At 39.4% G+C, this 27,524-nt stretch overlaps 1 protein-coding gene across 14 annotated transcripts; it reads right to left on the bottom strand.

The window, feature by feature from the left end:
* Nucleotides 1-1,102: 1,102 nt before the first annotated feature.
* camsap1a (calmodulin regulated spectrin-associated protein 1a) lies at nt 1,103-26,351 on the bottom strand. Of its 14 annotated transcripts, none has more exons than XM_030148935.1 (21): nt 25,968-26,351; nt 25,259-25,443; nt 18,303-18,565; nt 14,878-15,039; nt 14,716-14,796; nt 13,680-13,712; nt 13,125-13,184; nt 11,989-12,130; nt 11,692-11,831; nt 11,494-11,590; nt 11,265-11,391; nt 10,662-10,741; nt 10,081-10,165; nt 7,687-9,976; nt 6,658-6,794; nt 6,361-6,569; nt 5,274-5,336; nt 4,074-4,161; nt 3,865-3,998; nt 3,628-3,746; nt 1,103-2,774 (listed from the first exon to the last, which is right to left on the bottom strand). In XM_030148935.1, the coding sequence occupies exons 2-21, from the start codon at nt 25,440-25,442 to the stop codon at nt 2,484-2,486; spliced, it is 4,785 nt and encodes a 1,594-aa protein (XP_030004795.1). In that variant the 5' UTR covers nt 25,443; nt 25,968-26,351; the 3' UTR covers nt 1,103-2,483. The 14 variants fall into 14 exon arrangements, with proteins under 14 accessions (XP_030004795.1, XP_030004796.1, XP_030004799.1 ...); XM_030148936.1 differs by having other exon boundaries at nt 3,865-3,986; XM_030148939.1 differs by lacking the exon at nt 5,274-5,336.
* Nucleotides 26,352-27,524: the final 1,173 nt, after the last annotated feature.

Raw genomic sequence — 27,524 nt, 5'->3', positions numbered from 1 at the left:
TTCTTTTCTAACAGGGGTCTGGGATACAGAACAACAATGACAGATGTCATATAATATAGATTTATATTGTGATAAAATGTAGTTTACCACCACCAGAGTGAGAATGTGTGAGCGAATGAATAATGGATCAATAATGTAAAGTGCTTTGGGTGCCTTGGAAAGCACAATTGAAATCTAAACCATTATTATTATTATTATTATTATTATTATTATTATTATTATTATTAAATATTGCATTGCTTAGTTTGGTTTAAATTGTTCCAAAATGCCTTAGAGGTTGTTTTTTTTTACTTAATTGCTCTCAACATTGATTTTTTTTTTCCATTTATTTCAACTAACCATCTACTTTCTTCACATTTCACTTAGGAAGGAAAATGTCCTATTAAATATTAAGGAAATATTGATGCTTATAAACTATATCATGTCTACAGCTGTAAGATCTCCTGTTCATGTTGATTTAACATATAAACATTCATATTAATAATCAGTATGATATTTATCACAAAATTGTATTTTTCTGTATTTAATTCACTAATCATGTGGATGTTCATAAAAGCTCAGATTAAAGTTGAGGGTTATTGAATCAAAGACCGAGAAAACTGCATAAAGAGTGACTTTTTCTGTAAAATCTGTGTTTAACTGAATATAAACCAAGCATTTCCATTCACTGCCATTGATCCAACTCCCTGGGTTTCACTGGTAAATCAGTGTTGTAGAAGATGATGGTGTTTCCATGGTAACTACAGAGCCTCTGAACATCCAAGTGAGTCATATCTGATGACCATGAAAAGATGACAAACTGCATTTTACACCAATTATTTACATGTACTGATATAATTAGAGGATTAACAGAACTTAAACATTTACGTCAGTAGATGGTTTTAGTTGGTGGTGGATGTTTGGGTCTTTATGGGTTAAATTACAAAAAAACATGAATTCTTCCACAATATTCTAGTTTTTTTTTTGATGCATCTGTGCTTGTTTTGAGGATGGTGGGTATGATCATGTGTACATGTAAACCTGACAAATGTTAAAAAAAAAAAAGAGCTGAGAAATAGACCAAGATAGAATTACACGAGTAATAAGATACAAAATCAGAAAATGTACCTACTGGAATTTTATTATATCTCTTCAAAATAAATAAACATACAATAAAACACAGTGAAATTATAACGTAACATCTCTGAAAGCCTGTAACAGAATAAACCTCAAAATAGTGCCAGCTTTTTTTGTTTTTTAGTAAACATAAAGTGTACATTATGTACAAAAGATACTACTCAAAAATGTACAAAACGCAGCAAAGAAATAATCAAGTATTGTGCCTTTTCGTCCCATCTTAAACCAGCTGCTGATAGTCGGATGTTCCAGGATAATGACTAGTGGAGGCAGGCGGCTTGTTGAGCGCCACCGGCTACATTAAAATGTGTCTCAGCAGAAACCGGGGAGAAGTTAATGAGCAGCAAACAACCCAGCGGCATAGCTTTGTTTGTTTGGATTCAGCGAGATGAGCCGGTTACGGGTATTGGAGGGCTCATCCATGCTGTGGAATATAAAGTTAATATGATATAATGCACTAATGATAAGGTAGAATGTACACTAAAGCGCTTCCTGTCAGGGGTAAATACTTGTACAATTTCCCCTACTGTAACGACAACATCATTTTAAGTCTCACCTTTCACCATGACAACAGCCAACACCTGTCGAATGAAACGACAAAAAAAAAAAAAAATCAGTTTTGTTGCTTTGCTGTGTTGCATGTGTTAAGTTTTAAAGCATATATGAGAGTAAACACATTCAGAGCAGGATGTACACAGTGATGCACACAGCTCTCCCTTTCCCTAATACAAACACACACTTCCCCAAACACACTAAATATAAAGCAATACAGGAGGACGTACTGTCCATTCATGGTCCAGTCATTTAACACCAGTTTGTTCAAAGCCCCTCTTTATAAAAAGCACTGACCAGCGCTAGCAACTGGTGCTGTTTGTGGAGCCTGGCTAATCACAGCAGTAGGGAATTTTTTTTTTTTTTTTGCCGAGCTGTAATAGCAAACAATTTTAGTCAATATAAACAGAATATTCACCACTGCCTGACTGTAGTAGCACTTGTTCACAGTAGTAGGTTTACTACTGCAATTAGGTTCAGTGATAAACTCTTTGCTACATAAAAATCAGTCCTTCGTCGATAGTGCGTAAATATTGTAGGACGAACCTACAAAACTGAAACACAGAAGTGTGACATGCAGAGTAAAACACAAACAAAACAAAAAATTAAAAAAATAAACATTGGAGTGCATTCAGTGGGCAGGCGGGTAATAATTCTGCCGCACACTGACTTCTCTATTAATGGCGCCACCAGCAGATTACTGGAAGTCACATGATCACAAGTAGATCAAGCATCTCCAACGTCATTGGGTCCTGCCCAACATTATTACACAGAACACAAACTGTAATAAACGTCTGGTTTTCTTCTCGTCCTCTTCACTTCCTCCGTGCGCTGCCGGGCCTCTTGACCTGCCACAGGTGATTGTGGATGGTCAGGGCGTCCACGCTGACAGACACAGACTTGGCGGGGATGGCGGTGAACTGCTTGCGGTCCGAGCTGTACTTGTAGAGCTTGTCGATCATCTTTCGGTTGATGGTACGCGGCCCCGTGCCTGTGAACTTGATTATTTCCTCGGTGTCCGGCGAGTAGGAGTAAATGGCACGGAACTGGCATCCACCGTCACGGAACAGGATGATCAGGTGGTTGGACTCGCACTTTTCCAGCTCCTATAATGAGTGAAACGTGTGTTTTAATGAACGGAAACAATGTGGCCTCGTGCACAAATGTGATGAGAAAAAACATCTACTCCGTTTATTCACACGTCAATTCAGTAAATGTATTTAACCCATAAAGACCCAGAGCTACTTTTGTGTCAGTTCCCAAATGAGATTTTCACTATATTTCACCTTTCTTAAGTGATTTATCACCATTTATTATAATATTATCCACTGTATTTTGCATTTTATCAATATAAGTCTAGTATTTTTTTATTTTAATTCACTGATGATGGAGATGTTCATAAAAGCTCAGATTAAAGTTGAGGGTTATTGTATCAAAAAGATCCAGTGCTTCTTCTGCGTCAGTTCCCAAATTAATTTTTCTATTTAATCATTCTTAATTAATTTATCGGCCATTTATTATAATATTATCCTCTGTATTTTGTGTTTTTTTCAGTATGTCATGTATTTTCCTATATGATGTAGATGTTCATAAAGTCATGTTTTATTATATCAGAAACAGACAAAACTGCAGAAAAAGTGGCTTTTCAGTAAAATCTATCATTAACTGAATATACACCAAGCATTTCCATCCACTCTCTTTGATCCAACTCCATGGGTTTTACTGGTGACTCAATGTTGTAGAAGATGACGGTGTTTCCATGGTAACTACGGAGCCTCTGAACATCCAAATGGGTCATATCTGATGACCATGAGAAGATGACAAACTACTTTTTATACCAATTATTTACATGTATCGATAGAATTAGTGGATCAACAGGTATTAAACAGTTTAGATCAGTAGATGGTTTTGGTCGGTGATGGATGTTTGGGTCTTTATGGGTTAAAATATTGTACTGACCTCTAGTACCACATTCTTCTGGGTTTCATTAACTTTGCCAGCTAAGCAGCAGTGAGCGATGGCGTTGATGATGATTGGCTTGTTAGACTTGGAACTCGGCTCCTTGAATAGTTTAGGACCTGTTATGAAAGACATCAAAAATTTAAAGATGGTGCATTCAGTGTTAAAAGCAAAGAGCAAAGTCAGGGTGAGAGTCTTCGTCTTTGTCAGGTCTACTATCTACGTTTTTTCGCTCACCGTTGTACTCGGCTGAAGTGATGGAGGAGGCTATGGAGCCGTTCTCCCAGTCCCGGTCCATGTTCCTGCTGGACGCCCTGCTCAGTACAGGGAACGACTCCATGGAGCACACAGATCCAGCCCTGGAACATGCACTGGTAATGAACCAAAGGACTGGATGAATACAAAGACAAGGACAGATCCAAGCGCGTATGTGGAGGAGGTCTTACCGCTGTGACTCGGCTTCTCCTGAGATGACGCTGTCCGCCTCTGTGGCCAACGAGAGCGTGGACCCTCGATGACTGCTGCTCAGATCAGCTAAAGGTCGGAAAAACAAATACCAGTTAGTTAAATCAAACAAAGCTGAAATGATTTTTTGGACATTTTACACCATTTCTACCCAGACTGACACAGTAACGTTGAATCTAATACTGCCACCGTTTCACTGAGACCAGAGACAACGTCCATGTGATTTAAAACTTCTAAGTGTCTCACAAATCCAGACCTATGTCCACACTTAATTTCAGCATTGGAGAAATGTCTGGCTGATAGGGCTGTGTATTGGCAAGAATCTGGCAATACGATGCAAATCCCAATACTAGGATCACGATACGATATATCACGATATATCATAATACTGTTAAAAAGGCAAATTTTTGGTTTGTTTCTTTTTTTAAAAAATGATTTTAAATGAAATGATCGAAGAATGAATTGAAGAATTGAATTACACCAGAAATATGCACAAATACTAAACACATTTTTATTTGATCACAACGGGATCTAATGCTATAACACAAAATTTTCCTTTGTTAAAACTTAAATTATGTTTTACAGACATTACAGTTTCTCCTGATCCTGATGTTAGTTATCCTAGTTCATAACTACATTATTTTTGGGCAATCCCAACAAAGGAACTAACATTATTTCATAAGCGTGTTAAATAATAAATAAAATATAAACAAAAAAGAGAAACAAAAACGAACCTCCGCAATATCTGCATTTGAATAAATACCTAAAAATATTGATACAGTACTTTTTAATATCGCTACAGTACTGTGAAATGAAATATCGCGATATATTGCAGAAACTATATTTTCTTTCACCCCTACTGGCTGAACCTGTTAAATAAGAGGTGATAACGCCACTGCAAAGAGTACTGGGAGGGAACTTGTTTTGGGAAAAAAAAAAATCAAGAAGCCTTGTCTTGTTACATAATCTAAGTCTTTATCAAAACTTGCCATTTGTCGTATAGTTGCAAACTCTGAGGGTGGTATTGTTTCACATTGCAAGAGATACTTTGAAAAATGATCAAATGCAGATGTGCAGAATGCTGTCTTAAGTAGACCCAGTTATGGCCTAGTCCCTAACATGGAGCAGTTTTCTATGATGTGTCTGACATCACATCATGCAGAGCAGGTTAGAAGTTTCACCTCCCCTGCCGTTTGCTGCTTGGCCCTGGGCTTTGATCAGCATGGACACCTTCAGAGAATGACCTGCACAACACACATGCGCACAACTAAACATACAAAACATGTACACAGGTGTCTGCCACTAAAAATACATGCACACATTAGGGATGTAACGATATGAAAATTTCATATCACGGTTATTGTGACCAAAACTATCATGGTTATCATTATTATCGCGGTATTGTTGAAATTGTGCTCAAAATGTTCAAAAAGTACTTATATACACACACACTGAAATAATTTAATAAAGTTGTATTTTGAAAAAAATAAAAAATGAAAAAATAACATAACAGCACAATTTACTTTGTTGGCAGAAACATTCAAATATTACCATGTAAACATCAAACATACAAATGTGCATTAAAGATGACACCTTATGGCCATTGTTTGACCATTTTCCATATCAAGTTTGAGTTGTTTTAGTTTCTTTTTCATAGACAGATAGATAGAATGGGGGTCTCTCTCTCTCTTTCTCTTTCAAAGTGCGGTAATCAAACACGGTTATCATGATGATTAGAATTTAAACGGTAAAACTAACCACTGGGAATTTTACCATGGTTTATTATTATACCGATAATCGTTACATCCCTTGTCACAACTATGCAGAATACAATGCAGACATAGTACTACATGCACTCCTTTTAAATTCTTTCATGCTTGGACATTGCTTTAACTCTATATTAAATCTGTTCCACAGTCTCACCCTGCTGACTGAAACACAAAAACCCTTCCTAGTCGTGCATATTAAGTGAATTTTAAAGTTAATTTTCCCCCTTAAATTAGACAGACAGACAGACAGACAGACAGATAGATAGATAGAACGGAGGTCTCTCTCTCTCTCTCTCTTTCTCTTTCAAAGTGCGGTAATCAAACACAGTTATCATGATAATTACAATTTAAACGGTTATACTAACCACTGGGAATTTTACCGCGGTTTATCATTATACTGGTAATCGTTACATCCCTAGCACACATATTAGAAAATACAACAACACAACAACAATGAAAAGACAACATGGAGTACCAGATGGAGGCAGTGTTGTCTTACGTGTGGTCGACCCTTTGGACAGACTGTTGGACTCCTCTCTGTGCAGAGACTTGGGCCTGTTCCTGCGTGATTTCGTCCTGGGGCGTGGCCTGACCAGACCCTGCTCTTCCATCAGTGCTTGTTGCTTTCTTCGCAGGTACTCCTGCTTGATGAGCTCCCGTCTCGCCTTCTCCTCCTCCTTACGGACACGTTCCTCCTCTGCCTTGCGCCTTTGTGAGAGTTAAGACAGAAAGGTTTTCAGACTCCAGACAGTTTCTCATCCTTCTACACTGGGTATGTGAGTGTGTAAAACCGTACCTAGCCTCATCTCGTTTTAGCTCGCTCTCAGCTTCCTGCTGCTGTTTGCGTAGTCTCGCCTCTTCAGCTTTACGCTGCTGTTTGAGGAGGAACGCAGCTCGACGCTTCGCCATTTCATCCTCTGCTTTCTCGTCGTCCTACGAAATACCAAAGAATGATCACGTGTACAGCCAGACACCTGTGGTATTATGTAGCAATGTGCATTTACAGAAGTATTGCATTTAAATCTAATTTGACAGACAGTTTTTTTAGAAGAGCTACATTTCTCTTACATTTAGACTTGTTATTTTTAAAATAAAAAAACATGATAATAAGTGTATATAATAGAATGCTAAAATCCTAATCTACCCAGTTACGTGAACACTATCTTAAATTGACTCCACACTGATTAACTACAAAATTAAAATAATCTTACAGTATATCTGTGTCAGTGAAACTAAACTTTGAAATGTGCCATTCTGCAATAACAGTAACATTCTGAATTCAAGACTTTTACTTCTGATAAAGCATTTGTTCTCTCTGGTATGTCTGTTTCTACTTAAACTTCAACTTTCAACTTTATTTATCCTCAGAAAAGGAACTTCAGTGTGCTGCAGGGGTCATAGACACATGAACACATACACAAACACACATACACAGAAACAGCACCACCAGATACCGCCACAATAAAATTACACAGTACAGGACAACACACGATGGAGCTACTCCCTTCCCAACACAAATGACAAAGGTCCAGTAGGGCAGTACATGGGTTAATTGCCATAATGGCCATGAGCATTAAAAAATATATAAATAATTACATAATAAAAATTTGTAGATATCTGCCAAGTGGATTCAGATTCCTAATAGCCACAGGAATAAAGGAATCCCTAGCACGTCCAGTTCTCAATTGAGGAAGCCTAAAACGGCGGCCAGAGGGAAGCAAATTAAGCTAAGTAAAGGATCTGAAATTTGCAGCATCCTTCAGTTTTACGTCATAAACCATGTTAAATGTAAGACCACATACAAAGTAGAAATCCCTAAATTTACCTTAAAGAAGAAGCCCAACACATTCTTCTGCTCGCCCTCCGCTGTGTCTGTAGTGTCTGCACTGCCGTCCTCTGCTGGCTCCTTAAGCTCTGATAGGTCCACTTCAATCAGCTGACTCTTGATCCTTGTAGTCTCCTCTCCACCGGCGGCCTCTTTCCCTGAGCTAGTAACTTTGTTCTCATCCGGTCCTGCAGCCTCTGATGGAAATACGTGGCTGATGGAGATGACTGGTGTTTGAGGCTTGGCTGGGCTGGTGTCCTCTCTGGTGCTGCGTTGGTTCACATCATCACGGATTCTGAAGGTGCTATTTCTCATGATGCTTCTCTCGGTCCTACAGCTCTCAGCGCCTCCTTCTGTGTCTGCAGAAGCGCTGTCACTGCCGCCGAGGACTTCAATACTGGACGTGATGCTTGCGCTCTTACTGTTCTGTTTGTTCTGTTTCCGGTCCGAGGCTTTGCGTTGGCTGGAGCTGAGCTTCGGTGGACGGCGGGCCGGGGTGGAGTTGCTGCCGCTGATGTCTACGAAGTGAACAACTGCGTAAGATTTGGAGTCTGAGGTAGAGGATGTTGTCGGTGTTGTGCTGGAGCCTGATCCTCCAGATTCTGGAGGTGAGACCACATTCTGCTTAATCAGAAGGTCTTGTTGTAAGGAGAGCTGCATCATCTGCTGCTGAATTGAACTAATAGCTTCATTGAGGAGCTCTATAGAACGGGAACACTCAGTCAGGTCAGGTTCAGCTCCAGCATCCTGGGACCTGTTGTCTCTGGTTGTCTGTCCTCTTCCTGTTTGTCTTTCCCTAGCCTGGATCTTCAAAGCTTCCAGACATGAGTCATCCTTACACAACTGTGGTTTTACTTTGCTCTTATCGGCAGCTGATCCTTCTGAAGAATCTTGGGGACTTTTCAGTGGCAAGGGAAGTGTGTCACTCTTCCCTCCCCCTTTTTTGACGATGTTTAAGAATGCAGCTTTCCCTAGTTTCAGCCGCTGCCGTGCTGACAAAGTCTCCATCTTCTTCTTCTGAAACTCAATCGCACGTCTTTGCTCTTCCAGCTGCATGTGAAGCTGCAGCAGCTCTGAAGGCACTACTGGGGAACTCGACATCATATTTTTCCCCGAAACAGAACTTGGCTCTTTCCCTAACCAGCAGGATTCACTCCTCAGTTGCCAGGGAGGGCAGGGGGCTGTCTCCGAGCCATCTGGTGTGGTCTTTTGTGAGCTGCTGGTACTTGAAAAACCATCACGGAGGCCAAGTTTGAGCAGCTTTCTTTCTGCGAAGCTGGTCATCTTGACACTGGTGCTGCCTGAGGCGCTGCAGCTGCTCGCCCAGGATACGGTACTGAGGCAGGGACTGGAGCGCCCGCTGACATCCTCCTTATCGTCCCGCTCACTCACCTTCATGTCCTCTCTCAGTTTGGCGGACTCACCTTCCCCCTCTCCAAATTCAGTGACCCCACCGTCCCTTAAGCACTTTCCCCTGACCCTCTTTATCATGTCTTTAGCTAGCTCCATCTGATCTTCCTCCTCCTCATCTTCCTCAAGGTCTGCAATGTCGGAGTCAGAGTCTAGCCCCACCTCCTGTGAAGAGAAAGGACTGTGGTGGTTTGTCTCGCCTGAGGAATGAAGAAAAAAGCCATGTGTGTTCACAGCTGCTGACCCCTCTATCGGCGGCCTCAGGGAGCTAGTGACTGACTCTATGGGGGTAAAGGTATTTTTGTTTGATTCAGCCACATGTGTTTTCCTCTGCATGGTGCTAGGGGCACTGGTTTTCCTTGCTGCGAATCCTACTCGAGAGTGACTTTCACCGCTCTCCTCCTCCTTGTTCAGGTTGATGCTCTTCTCTTTGGCTGGTTTAGGGATGGCTGGCATTAGAGGCTCCAGATAGTAGCTGTCAGCCTGGTGGTCCGTAGAAAACGGGCCTGTGTCAAGGCGGGGAGAGCAACGTGTACTAGCAACCCTAGAGGTGGCGGCAGCATTCTGGACATCCAACTCATCCTGCTCTATGTCGCCTCCAAGTCGACGGCGAGAAAATGCAGAAGGATGGATCACAGCGACCAGCTCCTCCTCCTCTCTTTCTTCCTCCTCGTCCTCAATACGGATGTGACCGAGCAGGCTGTGGCCGCTCAGTCTGTGCTGAGGCAGGTGAGGGCCCGCCCCCAGCATGTGCTTCGGAGTTATGCTCAAGATGTTGGAGGCTAAACTGTCTTTGCTGATGGAGCGAGCAAGGCTGATGCTGTCTGCATCCTCCTCCAGGGGATAATGTAAAGCATAAGGTACTGGTTGGGATAAAGGTCTGGGTTGGACAAAGAAGATTGTGTATAAGGTTAGAAAACTAATTATCTAAAAAAGGAAGAAATGTCTGGGAAAGTTCTAGGTGCTGCTAATAAACGTCCTTACCTTTGCCTCCTCTCTGGCCATGCGTGTACTGGACCCTGATGCTGCCCATCCACACGTGTCACAGAGCTGGGCCTATTTCTCAGTTCTGTGAACAGAAAACAGTGTCCATCTTAGACACAATACAATCTTACTGTTAACTGATGACTCACTTAACAACCTAACCTTTAAATGGACAGCCATATAATCAATGTAAGACTAAAAAAGTACAAGAATACAGGAAAGTTAGTATTGTAAAAGTTGAAAAAGTAAACATTCTACTAAAGCCAGACTAAGACAGACCCACACGATTGCAAGTAGTTCATTATTTACTTACTATTTAAGAGTGTTAAGGTGGAAGCTAAAACAAAAATAATGTATTTGTGTCTCTCTGTTCTCTAATTTCAGGACTGATTGTAAATATGGTTAGAATCACGTTTATTGCCATGTAAATAAACAGGGTTCACATTACTAGGAATTTGCTTCAGTGGTTTGGTGCATACATAGAACATTAAGTAAGAGGCATGCAGTAAAAAAGTTAAAAAGTTATGTAACAATTGGGAAGTTTTGTGGCCAAGCAAAGATCATAACTGTTCATCCATTACCTGAAGTGTCCTGTTCAGCCACTCTCTGCTGTTTCTGTCTCAGTTGCAGTAAAGATGGACTCGATGAGCCTGGTTTAGAACTGTAAGAAAAAGACAGACGTGTGAGTTTTGAACTTCATCTGATTTCAGTTTAGCTACTGAAGCACTACAATATTATTAATTAGTAAAATTTCTGCTAATGCAATAACTTGAAATTTGCAGTTAGACCTTTACCATTATTCCATGATGTCTGAGTGCACTGATTGTGATATCTTTACATCTCTATGATATAAATTCCTTAAAGCTTCAATTGTTTATATTTTTTAAAACCGCTGGGCAAAAAATCCACAATAATATTTGAGCATTATATAATTCAAGTGCTATTAGAGAACACAAGACTTCTGCTCCCATTAGCTCTGTTTTCAGGCTTTAGGAAATATAGCCTGTGACAAAGAGACTTTTGTTTATTTTTTAAACTATGAATTGATAAATATGGCATATTTTAGATAAAGAAATTTGTGTGTTGCTAGAATTAGAAGAACAGATTAGACACGTAGATTAAGTACATTAATCATTAAATCAAGAACTGGAAAAAAGCAGTGTTTGGTGTTACTGAATCAGTACCTGAGATCTGGGCTCTTAGGTGGGGTCAGGGTTTCTGCAGAGCTTGATGAAGTCAGGAAGCTACGTTTGGTGGCGTTTGAGATGGGTACGTGGGATCGAGAACTCTTAGGCTGCAGCAACAACCTCACTACGGAAATAACAGGAACAGATCAAAACAATTAAAAGAAATCCTCTTTACCAGTGTTTAATGAAATGAAAACCTGCGATTAAAAGTAGTAAAATGCTCTACCATCTCTGATTTCCTGAAGGTCCCTGGGCTGAACAAAGTCTGGCTTCACAATCTCAAACCACCAGAAGAGCTCAGCAATGAAGACCATCACATTACTCTGTAAACAAACAAAAAATGTCGAAGGGGGAAGAGAAGCATATGAGAAAGAACTCAAGCAGATATTTCCTAAAAAAAACAAGAAAATGTTTTTTGGCTCACTTTCAGCACTGGTGGAGAATACAGCATGTCTTCAGACTGCAGGTAGAAGCATTTGTTCAAATATTCATCAGAAAACTCCTGCAGAAGCTGGATGTTGTATATACTGTCGGCTATGGAGGGGACCTCCTTCAGACAAATATCTGAACAACACAAGACCACAACAGTCAGTACTGTGTACTGTCACCATCTGGTGGTAAAACAAGACCATTTGAATGCATCGTAATATAAACTTTGGTATCACACTGGTTTATGGTAATGAAAAAAGACACTAATAGCATTCTTCAATGCATTTAGTACCTTCTAGTCGAATGACCTCTGGGCAGTAAAAGTGGATCACAGCCAGCAGTGCAGCACCGTCACACACATCCTTCAAAAGGTCATCCAAGAGGGGGAAGTGCTGAAGATTCCGACCTGACAGGTGATCTCTACGGTAACGGACCTATGCAGCAAGAGAGGAACAACTTTTAAAAAATATGCAAACGTATATTTAATAACAACACAATCTCATGCTCACTTGTCACACATAAACATGCTATTAATTGTATATAATATTCCATATTATTCTGACCTGTCATGAAGTGCATTACATGTGAAAATATACTTAAATAGGTGATCATACCATCACTCATAAGTGGAGGTAAAAGTGTGATTTCTTTCACAGACATTAAATACACCAATATGAATGAGAGGTGTAGATGGTAAATGATAGAAAAGATGGAAACAGATTGAGGATGAGGGTGAAACAGGGCTGTGTGATATGACATATGTATCATGTGATGATAGAAAAAGCTCAATTGTCTTCCTGTACTATTATTTTTGATTTGTGACTCAATCAAACTTTCAGCAATATTGTTGGACACTTATATTCTTCTCCATATGCAGGTAGGAGATGTGCATGACGGAGCTTTTAGCCTAAGAGAGGGCCCACTTCTGTAGCATGGATACAGGGTATGAAAAGTCTGACAGACAAGAAAGCTGGTCCCCAACAAAGAATGAAAAACTATTAGCTTCTTTTAGTACCTATGCTATGATGATATCAACCAGTATGGAGAGTTTACAGATGACAGCCATGGAAGTACAGTTGAGTACTTGAAAACCGTATTCCTTTTTAGGTCTCTGTTCATTTGGTTTGTTACTATACCTGCACAGTATCATCTATGCACCTTGGCCTATTTCATGTGCTAACATTTTATATTTCATTACATGTTTAATTGAAAATAAAAGTTTAAAAAAAAATACACACAATATAGAAAATATGTCAAGTTTGTGAGTCTAGATATAATTGGAAATTGTTCTTTCCATGTTGTAGTCTATTTACTCAATAAATTTACAGAACATGTCTTCTAACATGATATATATTGTTACATATATCAGATATATCACACAGCCACAGTGTGAAATAAAGAATAAGGGTTGAATGGTGAGTACATTACCACACGAGAGAACTCCACAGGCTCCAATAAGCAATGGGCCAGTGCATGCAATATATCTGGCTGGTGAAGGGAGAAAGAAATGATTGGGATCAAGTTAATGATGAACTCAGATAGGCAATATGTGTTTGAGCAGATGGGAGCCATGCACACACTGGGCTGCAGAATATGCAGATGTTTTAGAGGCGCCTGGTAGTTCACTCTAGCTTTGCTGGGTTTAACAGAAAGCAGAAGCAAAGGGTTTGACAGTGTGGCAGGTTTTAGAGGAAATAGGTGGTGAAGAGAGAGAGACTGGGTTGTATGCAAATGAAAAAGGAAGGTGTTGTTTCTTTCTTTTGCCACTAATAGGCACTGTTTCATCCTGAAGGTAAAAGTCCCTGTACTGAAGCACCGCTGCATTCGCTATAAAATGTATTTCAGTTCAGATTCTAGTTTTTTTATTTTCATCTTATCTCAAGGTGCTTTTCTTCTGTGCTGTCCTATCTGGCCACAATAGACACACACTCAAAGAGACATATACACAGTGGCACAGCAGATTGCTCTACTGGTTAAACTTACAGGTACAAGCTTCCAGTACCATTTGGAGGGAGACTAGTGTCCAAGAGGCAGAAGGGAAGGAATGTTTGGGGAGACATAAACAGGGAGAGCAGCAGACAGGTCAAGGGTCATATACAGAGACAAGGAATCAGATTACCCCATGTTATCATGGCACATCTGATTTTAAAGACAACTACAAGGACACTGTGAGAGACCATACCTCCACCAAGGCCCCACAATCCACAAATTCAACCAAATCCCATGTGAAAATGAAACCCCTTTATCTACAGTAGTTCTGCTTTAAAATATACTGGTTTCCTCCTTAGACTATGTACGACCCTTCCACCAAGTTTGATGAAAACTGATTAAGATGTTGATTAATTCTGCTGACAGGTGAACTAAAAACTAAGAAACCAACAGTAACACAGGATTAATCTCCTTGGCGGAGGTAACTACAGAGGAGTTAGACTAAGTGAGAATACAGAGAAGAAGCGAAGTAAGGGGACACTTAAGCCACAGACAAAAAAAAGACAGAAAAGCCACAGACTTTTTAGGTATATTGTAATTAATCATGCATGTGTGGGATATTATTCCACTACACACTGGATACAACTGTCCCAAAAATGGCTTTTTCTTATTGACTGACAGGAATTAGGAATCTTGTGTCCACATTTGAACTTTTAGCTAATTATCAACAAAACACGAAGAGCTTGACAAACGTAACAGCTGTGTTTTTCTTATCTAGCTCTCACAAACAAAGCGAATGAGCTCATTTCTCAAAAAGGCTAAGTATAGCTTTAATCACGTGAATTTGGATATTTGGGTAATCTGAGATGCTCATCAGGTCACACAGAAAACAAGATCCACTAATGAAACTTCAATACAGTAGACAATATACAAAGGCGGCAACATGACTAAAGAATTGACCGTCTTTACTAAAGAAAGACAGTATTCAACAGAGAGAACACTTTTTTCAGAAATGCTGACAGAAAAAGATGAATGAGGCAACTCAAGATGGAGGATGGAATCAACAAAGCAGCGCCCAACAGCACATTACCTTCTGGTGACTGGGTGACTCCAGCAGATGCTGCTTCATTTTCAGCTCTTTCTCTGTGATTTCCCTCATCTTCATGTTCACCTGAAGCCACAAAAAGAGTGAGAGAGCGCAAGTGAGGGTAGAGGAAAAAAGAACAAACAAAAACACAAGTAGAGGTCTAACCTTATTGATCCAAAAGACCATGGCATCTTCCAGGTCAAAAGGCAGCTCCTTGGAGGCACTGAAGTTCGAAAAGCGCTTGACACTGGACACCACCTTCTCAATGCTGAGCATCTCCACTGTGTAGGCCATCATCAGGGCATCAATAAGGTGGATGTGGGAGCTCTGGAGATGGACAACAAATGGAGCAAAACAAGGACAATTAATGAGACATAAAGAGATATTAATGGGGTCATATTCTGCTAAACCTATTTTTATTAGTCTTTGGTACATTTCTTTGTGTATCAGTTCAACAAGTTTGAATTTGAACCCTCCAGGTGCTGCAAAGCTGTCTGTTTATTCATTCCGGCAAAAATCGAGTGGATTTCTACACCCCGTTGTAATTCCTTCTTACTTTGTTACGTTTTACATCTAGTTACGTCACAACATTTGCACATATAAGGTCAAGACTTCCAATGACCACTTCTCAGAGTACGACATAATTGTTTGTCAGCAGCAGCAGTTGTAGTCCATACCGAAAATATTTCCTACCGTCGAGCCAATTACCAAAAATGTTCAGTTGTTGGTTGTATTAACGAACACAAGTAGCTGAACGGGACAGAAAGCACGGTCAACAACCTGGAGGGCGTGGGGCGTGAAGTGGCTCATTTGCATTTAAAGAGGCAGCGCTCAAAACGACCTTTCTCGTGTCATTAAGTCAGAAATAGGGTTGAAGATGGACCTGTGGAGTTTAATTAATGAAGAATTCAGACCCATGCACAGCATTTACAGTTTATGTAGACCACAGGGAAATGTTTTAAAATGCGTAATTCCATTTAAAAAAGCAAAATATGAGTGCTTTAAAAGAACATGTTTTAGTCTCTGTCATCTTATGTTACCTCTGTGTTAAAAAGTGCTTCTGATATACTTTATAACCATAAAGTAAGACTGACCTGTTTGCAAAATGTACAAAATGTCTGAATTTAAATAAAGTGTATTTTATTCTAAGGACAAAGAGATTTTGGACTCATCCTCTGCCCTCCCTTAGTTACCATGGAAACAAGCAGTGGTATAAAAGCAAAATCTTCACCTATTCATGACAGGGTGGCAAGGGTCCATTATGACTCATATTGTTATTATTTTAGAGCTCTTACAGTGTTTGTTTTGAAAAGGCCAGGGGTATTGGAGAGCTATAAAAAATGAAGAGTGTGTGCTTTGCTGCAAGGCAGGGATAAACACAGTAACATGTAACTGCAGAAAAAAATCAATTAATGGATGTCATGTCCCAGAATCTGTTCTATCTGAAGACTGACTCTGATAGTCTTAATGGACTCCAAAATTCATCTCTATGACTTAAAGGTCAAACTTGTACACTCATACAGCAGCACAGTCATAAAAACCACAGAGTTATCTACTCATTTGTTGTGTTTTGTATTATCACCCCCGTGGGACAGGACTATTGCAAAGATGGAGGTGATATACATTAAAAAATGCTCAACCTTCGGGTCACTTGTGCTTCATAAATATTTTAGTTAGACTTATTGCAAAACCTGAAAAACAGTCACATACCACTAATGCATTATTTATTCATCATTTACACTTAAGGCTCACAATTGGCTCTTAAAAGCAGAGTCACATCAGCTTACTTCCAGATGGCAAGTGTGGGTCCTCAGTTCACTGGGCTACACTGCAGCTAATGTACCCTAATTTATTAAGAAATATACATGGCACGTACTCATTTGACCTGTCAGACACTCAACGTTGCAGTCATTAGTCTGATCATGTGATTTTAAGCCAAGAAGGAAAAAAGGAAAGAAAGAAAAACACAGGAAAATGGCTAATGAATAAATAATAATTTTCATCTAACAAATTATTTTAAAACTGACTGTGAGAACATGACCAGACATCGTACACTAGCAACACTGTGGACTGAGGTGCTGAATACTAACAAGATCTTTGATCTTGACACGTTCACAAAGACAAAGCTCGCTAATAATAACTATAGGGATAATCCAGTATAGCATGTTAGTATACGGCCACAATTAGCATTCTCACATTTACTAGTCGACTTAAACGAGTACAGCTAAGGTGAGGTGAATGAATTTAGTTTTAAAGCTACTACGTGAAAACAGAAGAGCAAAAAAATCCATAGCACCTATTTTAAGATTTGTATACAGTATATAGGCAGCAATATTATTTGTCCAGGGTTTGAACAAGGTTACAGCCAATGTTTTGTGAAAGACTTCGGTAAACTGGTGGGGTTTCACATAATTTTGGACAATTATTTTGCCAACTCTGAGTACAAAAAGGGACTGAAAAGTCATTTAGTTTTGATGTTCTCCACAGTGACAATACTGATGTGGTGTCCTGAATGACTAAACCTTATAATAGTTTGGAAAACCTGTCAGTGTGAGGTCTATTTTTACATGTAGTACACAAAATATACACTGCACATATATGACCTGGCTATTTCCAACCTAAGTTATTTGAATTTTTTTATTCGTATAAACCTTTTTTTTTTTTAACTTAACAATGCCTTTCCCAAACTTAGGATTGTGACCTAAAATAAGTAATGAAATCTTTTTCTTTGGATGGCCAATTGACAGGGTGGTGTAATGTAGCTCAACTACTGCCCTTAAAGGGGCAAATTTGCCAAAATATTTGCACTTTAAGCTACTTTATACCTCTACTCTGCTACGTTTGATAGGGTAATATCTTTACTTCACTACATATATTTGATGCCTAATTACTCAAAACTTTTTATATAAATTTTGGGAACTTAGATATATCTGTCCAGGAGCTCTGCAAATATACTCTGTCCTAACAAGTATTACAGACAGGGTTTCTGCAGGTATCAGCTAATCTAATTTAATGCTTTTTAATGCCCTTTTTAATGCCACTTCAGACAAAATTAATGCCCATGCCCAACTGCAGATACAGTATACACACCGGTTTATCTTCCACAGGCTTTAACCAGGTTCTGAATAGTTCCTCCTCCAACCACTTCTGCTGGAACTTGCATTTTCCCATTTTTCCGACATTTGCTAATATTCCCTTCGGTGACTTTGTGCACCAGCCATAAACAATAGGCAATTTAAGCGTTCCACCTGTCAATCATCACACTATACTTCCATTCAAAATGATTAAATGTTTATATAATCAAAATAAATGTGAATAACAATGTTTTTTTGCATAAAGTGTGTTTAATATTTTAATGCCTCTGGACGTCGAATTTAATGCTTTTTAATGCCATTTAAGGGCTTAATTTTTGCAAAATCTAGACTTTTAATGGTTTTTAATGACCTGCAGAAACCTTGTACAGATGATATGTGAATGATAATGCAATGATAATGAAAATGAAATCGAATGTTATTTATATAGAGTCAAATTGTAGTAAAACTTATCTCATGACACTTTACACTCAACCAGGCCAGAACTACTCTACCCACCATCTTGATGGGAGCTGAGCTGAGGTCCAGATCAGACACAGGTGAGTTGTCAGTCTCCAGGACATAGATTCCCTTCCTAGACAGAGCCTGAATGACCGACAGGTGACTTTGGAGTGAGGCTGCGTGTTCGGCGTGAAGGATCAAGCCGCACACCCTGCAGTAGAGCTCTGCAGACAGCAGCAGGCGAATGATGGGTGGCTTGATGTGTTCCTGCTCGTACTGGTCTGTGTAGAAAGGGTCTCGCAGATCTGCAGGGATGTGATCTGGAAAGAAAGGTCAGACAGAGGGGCGTTTTGTCAGTGATTAGCAAAAATGGTGTTTTGTAATGTAAGTTTCATATTGGACAATTCATCCACACTGGCATTTAATGTCTGCACGCTAAGGCACGTTTTCACCAATGCCTCACTGTTACATAACAGAGAAGCTTCTAGGACTGTGACTGTCAAGGTATTAGACTGTCTAAGAAGAAACCAGCACAACAGGAAAGCACTGTCACAAAGTCAGTGGTTGAACAGCATGCCAGGTAGCATCTCTGAATGCTGATAGGTGAGCCAGAAGCTTTAAGCCAATGAGCTGAAAGGACTTAAGCTGATGGTATCTTCCCAGCTAGCCTTGTGTTTTCCTACTCACAGACACCGACATGAGACAGCTATTTTTATATGCATTGGGCATGTTAATCCAGGGTTAAGGCCTGAAGCACTTACAAAATATAGCTTCAGGTGCTCTCAGTTTATGTTCAGGCAGAAGGAAATCAGTGACAGTGTTGACTTATTTGTACTGAACGGTCTAAAGGCTATGCATGGGATGAGACTGAAGAGGAAATAGGAACAAAAAACGTTCAGGGTTAATTCTCAAATAGATATGATTAAACAGCAAAAAAACTCCTGCTTTTAAGAGGGGTCTGTCTTGATGTTTGGTTTCATTTCCTAATCATTAGTTGAGTAAACCGGTATTTGATGGCAATTTGTCTACAGTGTTGGGGAGAACTGAGATTCATCTAAATAAACACACACTTCATTTCTTATGCTGATACTTCAGCTACATTATCATTAGCATTGTGATCAACGGATTTGAAGTACATTTTCCTATTCTTTGTGTAGTTCAAAACTGAAAAAAATAAAATAAAATAAAACATCTACAGACCATGGGCCACAAAAGGAAAGCTATTTTGTTGTTGTTGTATTTTACTACTGCTTCTCCACTGTCATTGAACTCTTCTTGTCCAATCCCACCTTCTTTTCTTGACCCCAGACTAACAGACTGCAGTAACTACTCATATAACTTTTGTGTAGTGCATGTGATGAAGAGTACTAACATCATCACTGCAGCTCTCTCCACTCAGTCTTTGAGTACTTAGAAAAGCACTATATAAAACCGATGTATTATTATTATTATTATTATTATTATTATTATTATTATTATTATTATTATTATTATTATTCAGTCCAAATCAAGAAGTAAATAGTTATACAGATGAACCTGAGGTCATTTCATGTCATTATGAAAAGTGAAGCCACCTTTCCAAATGTCCACGTTGAGACACCAAGTAGATAAGTCACGTGACGTCCAGGTCACATTTGGCAGAATCTGAACAGTGATCAGTAATTTCAACTGCCAATCATGTGTTTAACCCTCCTACCTGTATGAAAGTGCCTGTGATAATTAAAAAACCTACGTCACAGAGTAGATTTTCTTCAGCCTGAAAAAAATAGGGAGATAGTAGCTGCAGAAGTCTACTGTCATCTCAGTCCACTTCAATTACAATATGATGAAAGGGAGTTATGGACTTTTTGCTGAAAACTATCAAGCACACGCAAGCAAACCTACTTGACAAATTTGAAACTTTGCATATAACTCAACTGAGTCATATTTTTTCTGCAATGCCAGTCTTTAACATAGATTTGGTTAATCAAACTACTTTTCTTTGCTGTAGTTCTTCCTGAACCAAGTATTTGGTAGTTTTCATGCTCTGACAGAAGTTTCCCCATCATTTTGTTTGCGCTCTATCTGATCTTTTCTGTCTGTTGTTCTTTCCATAATAAACTAGCTTGTAAACATTTACAAAGTATCTAAAGATTCCATCATAATTCATTATAAAATTTCAAAATATCATTAAAAATGTGAGGACCAAGCTCTAAAAGGCCGGCACACCTAGATCAGTATTCTTCCACCCTGCTGGCATCAAAGCAGAGATACCAATAGCATCTTCTCTCATTCTGTTTCCCATTACAGACCATGCTGACAGTGAGGAACAGATAAAATGAGACATCCATCAGTGGGAAAACACAACCATGCACACAGATTTAAGTGGCTGCTCATTGTGAAGAGCTCAGCTGCGTCTTTCAGTATAGACTGCTAACTTGGCACTGTCCACCGACAGCATGTGTCTCACTCTCTTCTGGGGTGCAGAGCTACCATATGGACATGAATTCCCCCCATATCATATGAAAACAGTACATTATACACCTCTACATGTCTGCCTTTATCTGCTGCATTTGGTTATCTCTCTAAAATCTTCCAAGTCTTCCTTCAGCCTCTTGTGTCTTTAGCCTGTCTCCTCCTCAGCCTCAGCTGTCCCCGGATGCCCCCCTCATCCTCCCTGGTTACCGTAGAGATGGTGATGGGGAATGCCAGCATTGGCAGGAGGTGGGGGCTGGGACCCTGTCCTATTCACTCACAAGGGCTGCTCATTGGATAGTTTTATGGCCCCCTTCATCAGGGGAATTGTGTATGTGTGAGTAGCAGGAAGAACTGAAGGGGAAAAGCACAAACTCCTCTATAATCATGGCTGGTAACACTCATAATATATTTATTATCCACCTGAACCAACTGCTAAAGCCCACCCTGGTGTGTGGGTGTGGGTGGGTGGGTGGATGTGGGTGTGTATATGTGTGGGTGGGTGGGAGAAAGCCTTTGTTCTTGTTTTTTAGACAGAATGTTAGATTGATCTGCAGGAGCCTTGCTGACAGTCAGTGCTCTGCAGTGGAAAGACACAACCAGCCTCCTCAATAAATGGTCTTAATGGAGACTACTGCAGAAGATAATGTGTTGGCAAAACATTGCTTTTAAGCCAGTGCACCCTGCAGACACAATGTCTGAACCTGCTACTAAAAATATGTTACAGTGGTTGAGAGTCAACCATTCTGAAATCATTTTATTTGAATGAAGCTCATACTTTTGACATGTGGCCTTATATATCCACAGACAATTAAAAGACATGTTTCCATCACGTAACAACACCATTTTGAGGACGTATATACTAAGATAAATGCTTGCATCACTTTTAAGTTTTACCTTTAAATTAATACTCAACTGCAATTCTATTAAAACCATTTAGAAAAGGATTCAGGTTTCCTCAGAGGCCATTAATGAAACTCTCATGGTTTTCTCTAAACAAACAGACTGTGTTGAAAAAAGAAACAAGCCTTCAGCTCCAATCCCATTAAACACTTACACATGTGACTCACTGTGCTGACTTTCACACTGCACAGACAGACAACACAGCCCTCCCAGTACAACTGTGGAGCTGATGTACACTCTAATCTTATAAGAAGGGTGATTTCCTTCTTCTGACCTCTGCACTCAGTGACCACCACAAACCATGGATTATAATGAAGGAAGCAAATAAAACTTGATGCACCAATCAAAATCTAATATTACTGTGAAATAAGATGTTTTCCAGACATATTAGTGGATAAACAGAAGCATTAAAATAGTCAAAAAGCTTTTTCACAGTGTTTCATTGAAAAAAAAAAAAAAACCTGAAATGTTAAAATACTTCAGTTCTTTTTTTTTTTGTTATATTCAGTATTGAAAGGGTAGCACTGGGTTTAAGAACCAGTCAATAAAGGACTAGAAACCAATAACTCAAATCAAACAGTCAAGGGTCAATCAATAGCTGGTCCATTTGAAATGGGAGGACACTGCATCCCAAACATGTATAACTCTCAGAGCCTGTAGCATTAAACCAGGTCAAAAGTGATAACTCTCATCACCAGCTGACTGCAGGACTGCCAGGGGCTGTATGACAGAAAGGACTGCATAGCTATTTGTTTAGTCTCTGCACACGAGGATTTGTTAGGTAATATAAAAACATTTTGAACTGCTATCATCACATTACATGCTCTGTAATGTTTTGCATGGAGTCATCAATACTCCTTTTATTTGCCTTTTCTGTATTGACTCAGGAGATTAAGTATGGCAAAATAGATAACTATCAGTGTCTATGTGTGAGTCCCATAGATGTACGCTTGATAAAAGGACTCCTGACTAACGGAGGCACACTGACGTCAGGAGCAGCCAATCAGATTAAGCTCAATAAGAGGAAAAGGTGATGGTTTGGTGTTATTATGTGCATTTGATCTCTGCAGTAGAATAGTACAGTTTTGGATAACATAGAGGAAGAGTTTTAAAGCTGCAGAGGGTGGCAATCAAGGGAAAAAACAACATGAAAAATGAAAATTCACATGTCCCTTTGACCTGATGCCCTATAGAAATGTGAAACCAAAATATGGTTATGCGAGCTGCCATGTTGCTTCTTCATACATTAGAGTCACTGCAGACAGAATCTTAATACTTTTGATCCCAGCACCTCTGTAAAAATACCGGTTATTGGACATCTGCACGATTAAAATCAACATGTCTTCTTCTGTGATCAGGTAGATTTTCTACAGCCTGTAAACAGATTCAAGAGGAGTTGCAGAAGTCTAGTTTCCTCTCCTCTGTAGGCTGAAGAGTATTTTTGCCCATTGATACCAAAGAAGTATTACATACTGAAGCCTTAAGCAGTAAAACAGAAGTCTAGAAATAACTGTTTTGTTTTTTGTTTTTTTTAAATGTATGCATGTATTTATTTTTGTGCTTTGTTTATCAATTTTAAGCCTGCATGCACAATTCAATGAAACACAATACCTCGCAATACTAGGGCAAAAAAAATCCCAGCATCTACTTACATTTTACAAATATGCTTAAAATTTAGTAAGCGTGTTTGACAATATAACCTCCTTTGTGCAATTTATTAAAACTGATTAGGTCTAAAGAGCAAGTTAATCGTATGCTAGCAATTACACTTCTGAATGTCAGATTTTGTCACTTTAAAAAGGTATACATTTATTTATTTTAAAGACTCACATTTTGGGGCAGAATAATGTATTTAGTGTTCATTTTTAACCAATAGTGCTTTTTTAAAGCTGTCAGTGGGAAAATGTAGGTGATTACTGTGATAATTAACGGTCTTCAACTCTTAGGAATAAGAAAACTTTTAACATGAACAACTAACTCAAAGCAACTCTTAATATGAAACTGTAAAGAATCTAGGTGTGGTAAGGTGCAATGTTCATTTTGACCTATTTTTTTCCTTCAAAGTCAGTAATTCCAATTAGGAAGCTTGATATTTACCATCAGCCACTACTGGAGCCAAGTTCTGTTGATACCAATAACTTGTAAATCATCCTATCAGAACCCAATTCATTGTCCAGACTGATTATACTGTCTGCCTCTAGTTAATTTGTATTCAGTTCACCCTGGCCTACAGATGCTGATCTCATCTAACACTGAAGGACTTAAATCCAACTTGAAAAAAGTTTAGGGGTTGTTCCTGCCACAAAGTCAATTTACTGAGTCATCCACTGCAACACAGAAGATAGCACTGCAGGGAAGGAAACACTCAAACTACGCCTGGCTCATAAAGCAGATATGATGACAAAGATTTTTTTCTCCCTTTACTGAATGACTCTGCTTCTCCCTCATAAACACCCCATTGTCCCACTGCTTATAAACACACTAGGACTGGTAGTCTTTCTTGAAAGACACAGCTGACCCCTTGGTAACACTCAGAAAGCAGAAAGCAGTCAGAGAGTGACACAAAAACCCACATTCGAGGAGTCATTTCCAGACATTTACTTACAGGCAACCAAATGTAGAGCAATCACTCTTAATTTTCAACAAGACATCATCAGAGCTGGCAAAGCTAGTGACCTGCATGTAAAAGACTGATCATGACACGTCAGCCTCAGTCTTCAGAAACACCACTGTCTGCACTGCAGTTATACTTTTGTGGTATATATATCCTTTTCCCCGTATGGTTGCTAAATTCTTGAGGGAGACAATGTTTGATAACACAACAGAGTAACTTTTAAGCCTGTCAATGTAAAAAGAGAGGTTGTCAATGGTCTTAGGGGAATAAATTTGCCCTCTTTCAGACACAACATCATAATGGATAATGTAAGTATTAGTAAAACAACCATACAGAGAGCAATTATTTTTTGGATTTTAATCTGCAGAATACACTGATCAAAAGTTGGGTTCTTGGTCAGAAAACTGTAAAACATCTCCAGCAAAGACTCCTCAGGTTACAACTTTGAATGTCTGGTTTTGTCTTAATAATAATCATTTCATTCACGCTGACAAACAAAACAAAACCACAATGTCATCACAGAGCCAGGAAATCTATACAATCACTGACTACACCCCTACAACGGATTAGACTATTTAAGTTTATATTGTGTAACTAATGTATATGTGATCAGAATTTGTAGCATAGACTGCACCGCCTAACAGTTGCATTACACACTGTATACTGTCTACTGTTCCAAGCCTGACAAATAAAAGCTGCTGCAAAAAGTTGGAAAAACAACTCAGGTTTCCCATAATCATTTAGCCGAAAGAAATAAGATATTTTACAATAGAGTTCATCCCTTTCATCCATGATGACAAAATGAAGCTCATTTTCAGTTTCACCTAGCTCATATAACAAAGAAAGTGAAAAGAATGAAACGGCATAAGGCTACAGCAAGTACAAAAGCTTTTTTTTTTTTTTTTTCAAAGAGTACATATTTTCTGATCAGTGAGGTGCATACATAAAAGGCTGTTGAAGCCAGGTGTAAATTCAAGAAACATAATAAACTACCCAAGAAAAATACATAATTTTAAGTGTAACAAAACAGAGAAAACCTTACCTATGCCATAAGCTTTGGCAAACAACCAGCGCAGATTTGCGGCTATTTTGGCTCTTGCAGAGTCGTAGAGCTCCAGGGGCACAACCTGGACCTCCATGCCCCCTCCATCACCTCCACCGGCATCCCCCGGTTGGCCTGCTCCCCTCCAGGTGCTGTCCCTGCCAGCATTCACCTCCACATCCATCCTGCACGGAGAGACTGGCACATTATTGCGGGCACATAGCATGACATCATCGGTGTAAAGAACAACAACCGGGGCCTGTTCACTGACAGCAGACAACACACCCACCTGCTCCGGTGATGAAATCAAACACCACACACAGACTCACCTTGTCCAACCTGCTGTCACTCACTAATGATGCGCCATTACTGACCTGCGCAATATTATCATAAATCACTGGCATATTGTTTGGAAAAAGCTAAATAAATATGTAAATATATGTACTAGACATTTGAGCTTCTATTGTGGTCATTACTAGCACTTGTTGGTTTAATGTCAGGCAGAATGTGACGCCTATTGTGCTGTTTTTTTCTTTTCTTTTTCTTTTCTTTTTAGCTCGGACAGTCCAGGTTGACCACTGACCTAACATTAACCTAGTAGCATTAGGTAAACTGGAAAAACGGTAGCTAGCTATAACACACACATACACACACACATACATACAAGCTAACTCCATATTGACCACGACAAAACATAACAATGAGTCACCTCTAAATGCGCGGTGGATCCCGTCCCCGGCTTTGTCAGATGGATGGTTTGTTAAAACGCCAACATTGCTGGCCTGGCTTCAGCTAACGGTGGAATAACGGTGGCAGACTCCTCCCCGCCCAGCAACACAAATCTCCGGCCTGTCAGGATAAAGCTGCGGCTCGCCGCTGATTTCCCGTAATCCAATAATAAAAAATGTGACTGGCAACCATCCGGAAGACTGTTTTCGAGGGAATTATGGGTGTGGAAAAGCTGGGCGTTCAATTATGATCGCTGCCATCGCCTCCAGCGGGAACACACCGGGCCGGGCAGCTCTTGTTATCGGAGCCTGTCTCTATGGGGACGGCTCTGCTCTGCACTTCATTCAGACCCGGTGGGATGCGCGTGCTCACCGGAAGGGGGCGCTGTGGGCGGGCTTTGTGTCCCACTGGAGCAGCAGACAGTGGTGGATTAAAGGGACACTCAAAATACATGACACGTGGACTTCACACAACAAACACATTTTTTTTAAAAAAACCTAAAGGCAGCAACTGTTGTGGCGAATTCTGCTCTCTGCCAAAAACTGTATCCCATCATGTAGTTTTTGGCAGTATTTTGATAGATAGATAGATAGATAGATAGATAGATAGATAGATAGATAGATAGATAGATAGATAGATAGATAGATAGATAGATAGATAGATAGATAGATAGGTAGGTAGGTAGGTAGATCAATAAATAGATAGATAGATAGATAGATAGATAGATAGATAGATAGATAGATAGATAGATAGATAGATAGATAGATAGATAGATAGATAGATAGATAGATAGATAGATAGATAGATAGATAGATAGATAGATAGATAGATAGATGGACGGACGGACGGACGGACGGACGGACGGACGGACGGACAGACAGACAGACAGACAGACAGACAGACAGACAGACAGATAGATAGATAGATAGATAGATAGATAGATAGATAGATAGATAGATAGATAGATAGATAGATAGATAGATAGGTAGGTAGGTAGGTAGATCAATAAATAGATAGATAGATAGATAGATAGATAGATAGATAGATAGATAGATAGATAGATAGATAGATAGATAGATAGATAGATAGATAGATAGATAGATAGATAGATAGATAGATAGATAGATAGATGGACGGACGGACGGACGGACGGACGGACAGACAGACAGACAGACAGATAGATAGATAGATAGATAGATAGATAGATAGATAGATAGATAGAAAGTCTTACAACTTTTTAGTGCCATTTTGGCTTCATGTGTCTTTTATGTCATTTAAATCGTTATTTTTTTTTTATGTCTTTTTCATATTTTATTTCTTGTTGTGTCATTACATCGTACCAGTAATACCAATAATATCATCTTAATTATGTGACCGTGTTTGTCATTTCCATAACCACCCATACAAATGGTTGGTAACAGTTAGGGATGTAACGATATGAAAATTTCATATCACAGTTATTGTGACCAAAATGATCATGGTTATCATTATTATTGCGCTATTGTTGAAATTGTGCTCAAAGTGTTCAAAAACTACT

The sequence above is a fragment of the Sphaeramia orbicularis genome, chromosome 12 (genome assembly GCF_902148855.1).
Source record: "Sphaeramia orbicularis chromosome 12, fSphaOr1.1, whole genome shotgun sequence".
In the NCBI taxonomy this organism is placed as follows: Eukaryota; Metazoa; Chordata; class Actinopteri; order Kurtiformes; family Apogonidae; genus Sphaeramia; species Sphaeramia orbicularis.
The sequence above is the reverse complement of the archived record's forward strand: the minus strand, read 5'-3'. Positions and strand labels throughout refer to the sequence as shown.

Excerpts from the sequence above, each read along its gene's own strand:
- camsap1a (XM_030148935.1), bottom strand. The coding sequence starts at position 25,442 with ATGGATGTGGAGGTGAATGCTGGCAGGGACAGCACCTGGAGGGGAGCA. Across the intron at positions 9,977-10,080 it reads TGGCCAGAGAGGAGGCAAAG|ACCTTTATCCCAACCAGTAC; the intron begins GTAAGGACGTTT and ends TGTCCAACCCAG. Across the intron at positions 6,795-7,686 it reads TGTTGGGCTTCTTCTTTAAG|GACGACGAGAAAGCAGAGGA; the intron begins GTAAATTTAGGG and ends GGTATTTCGTAG.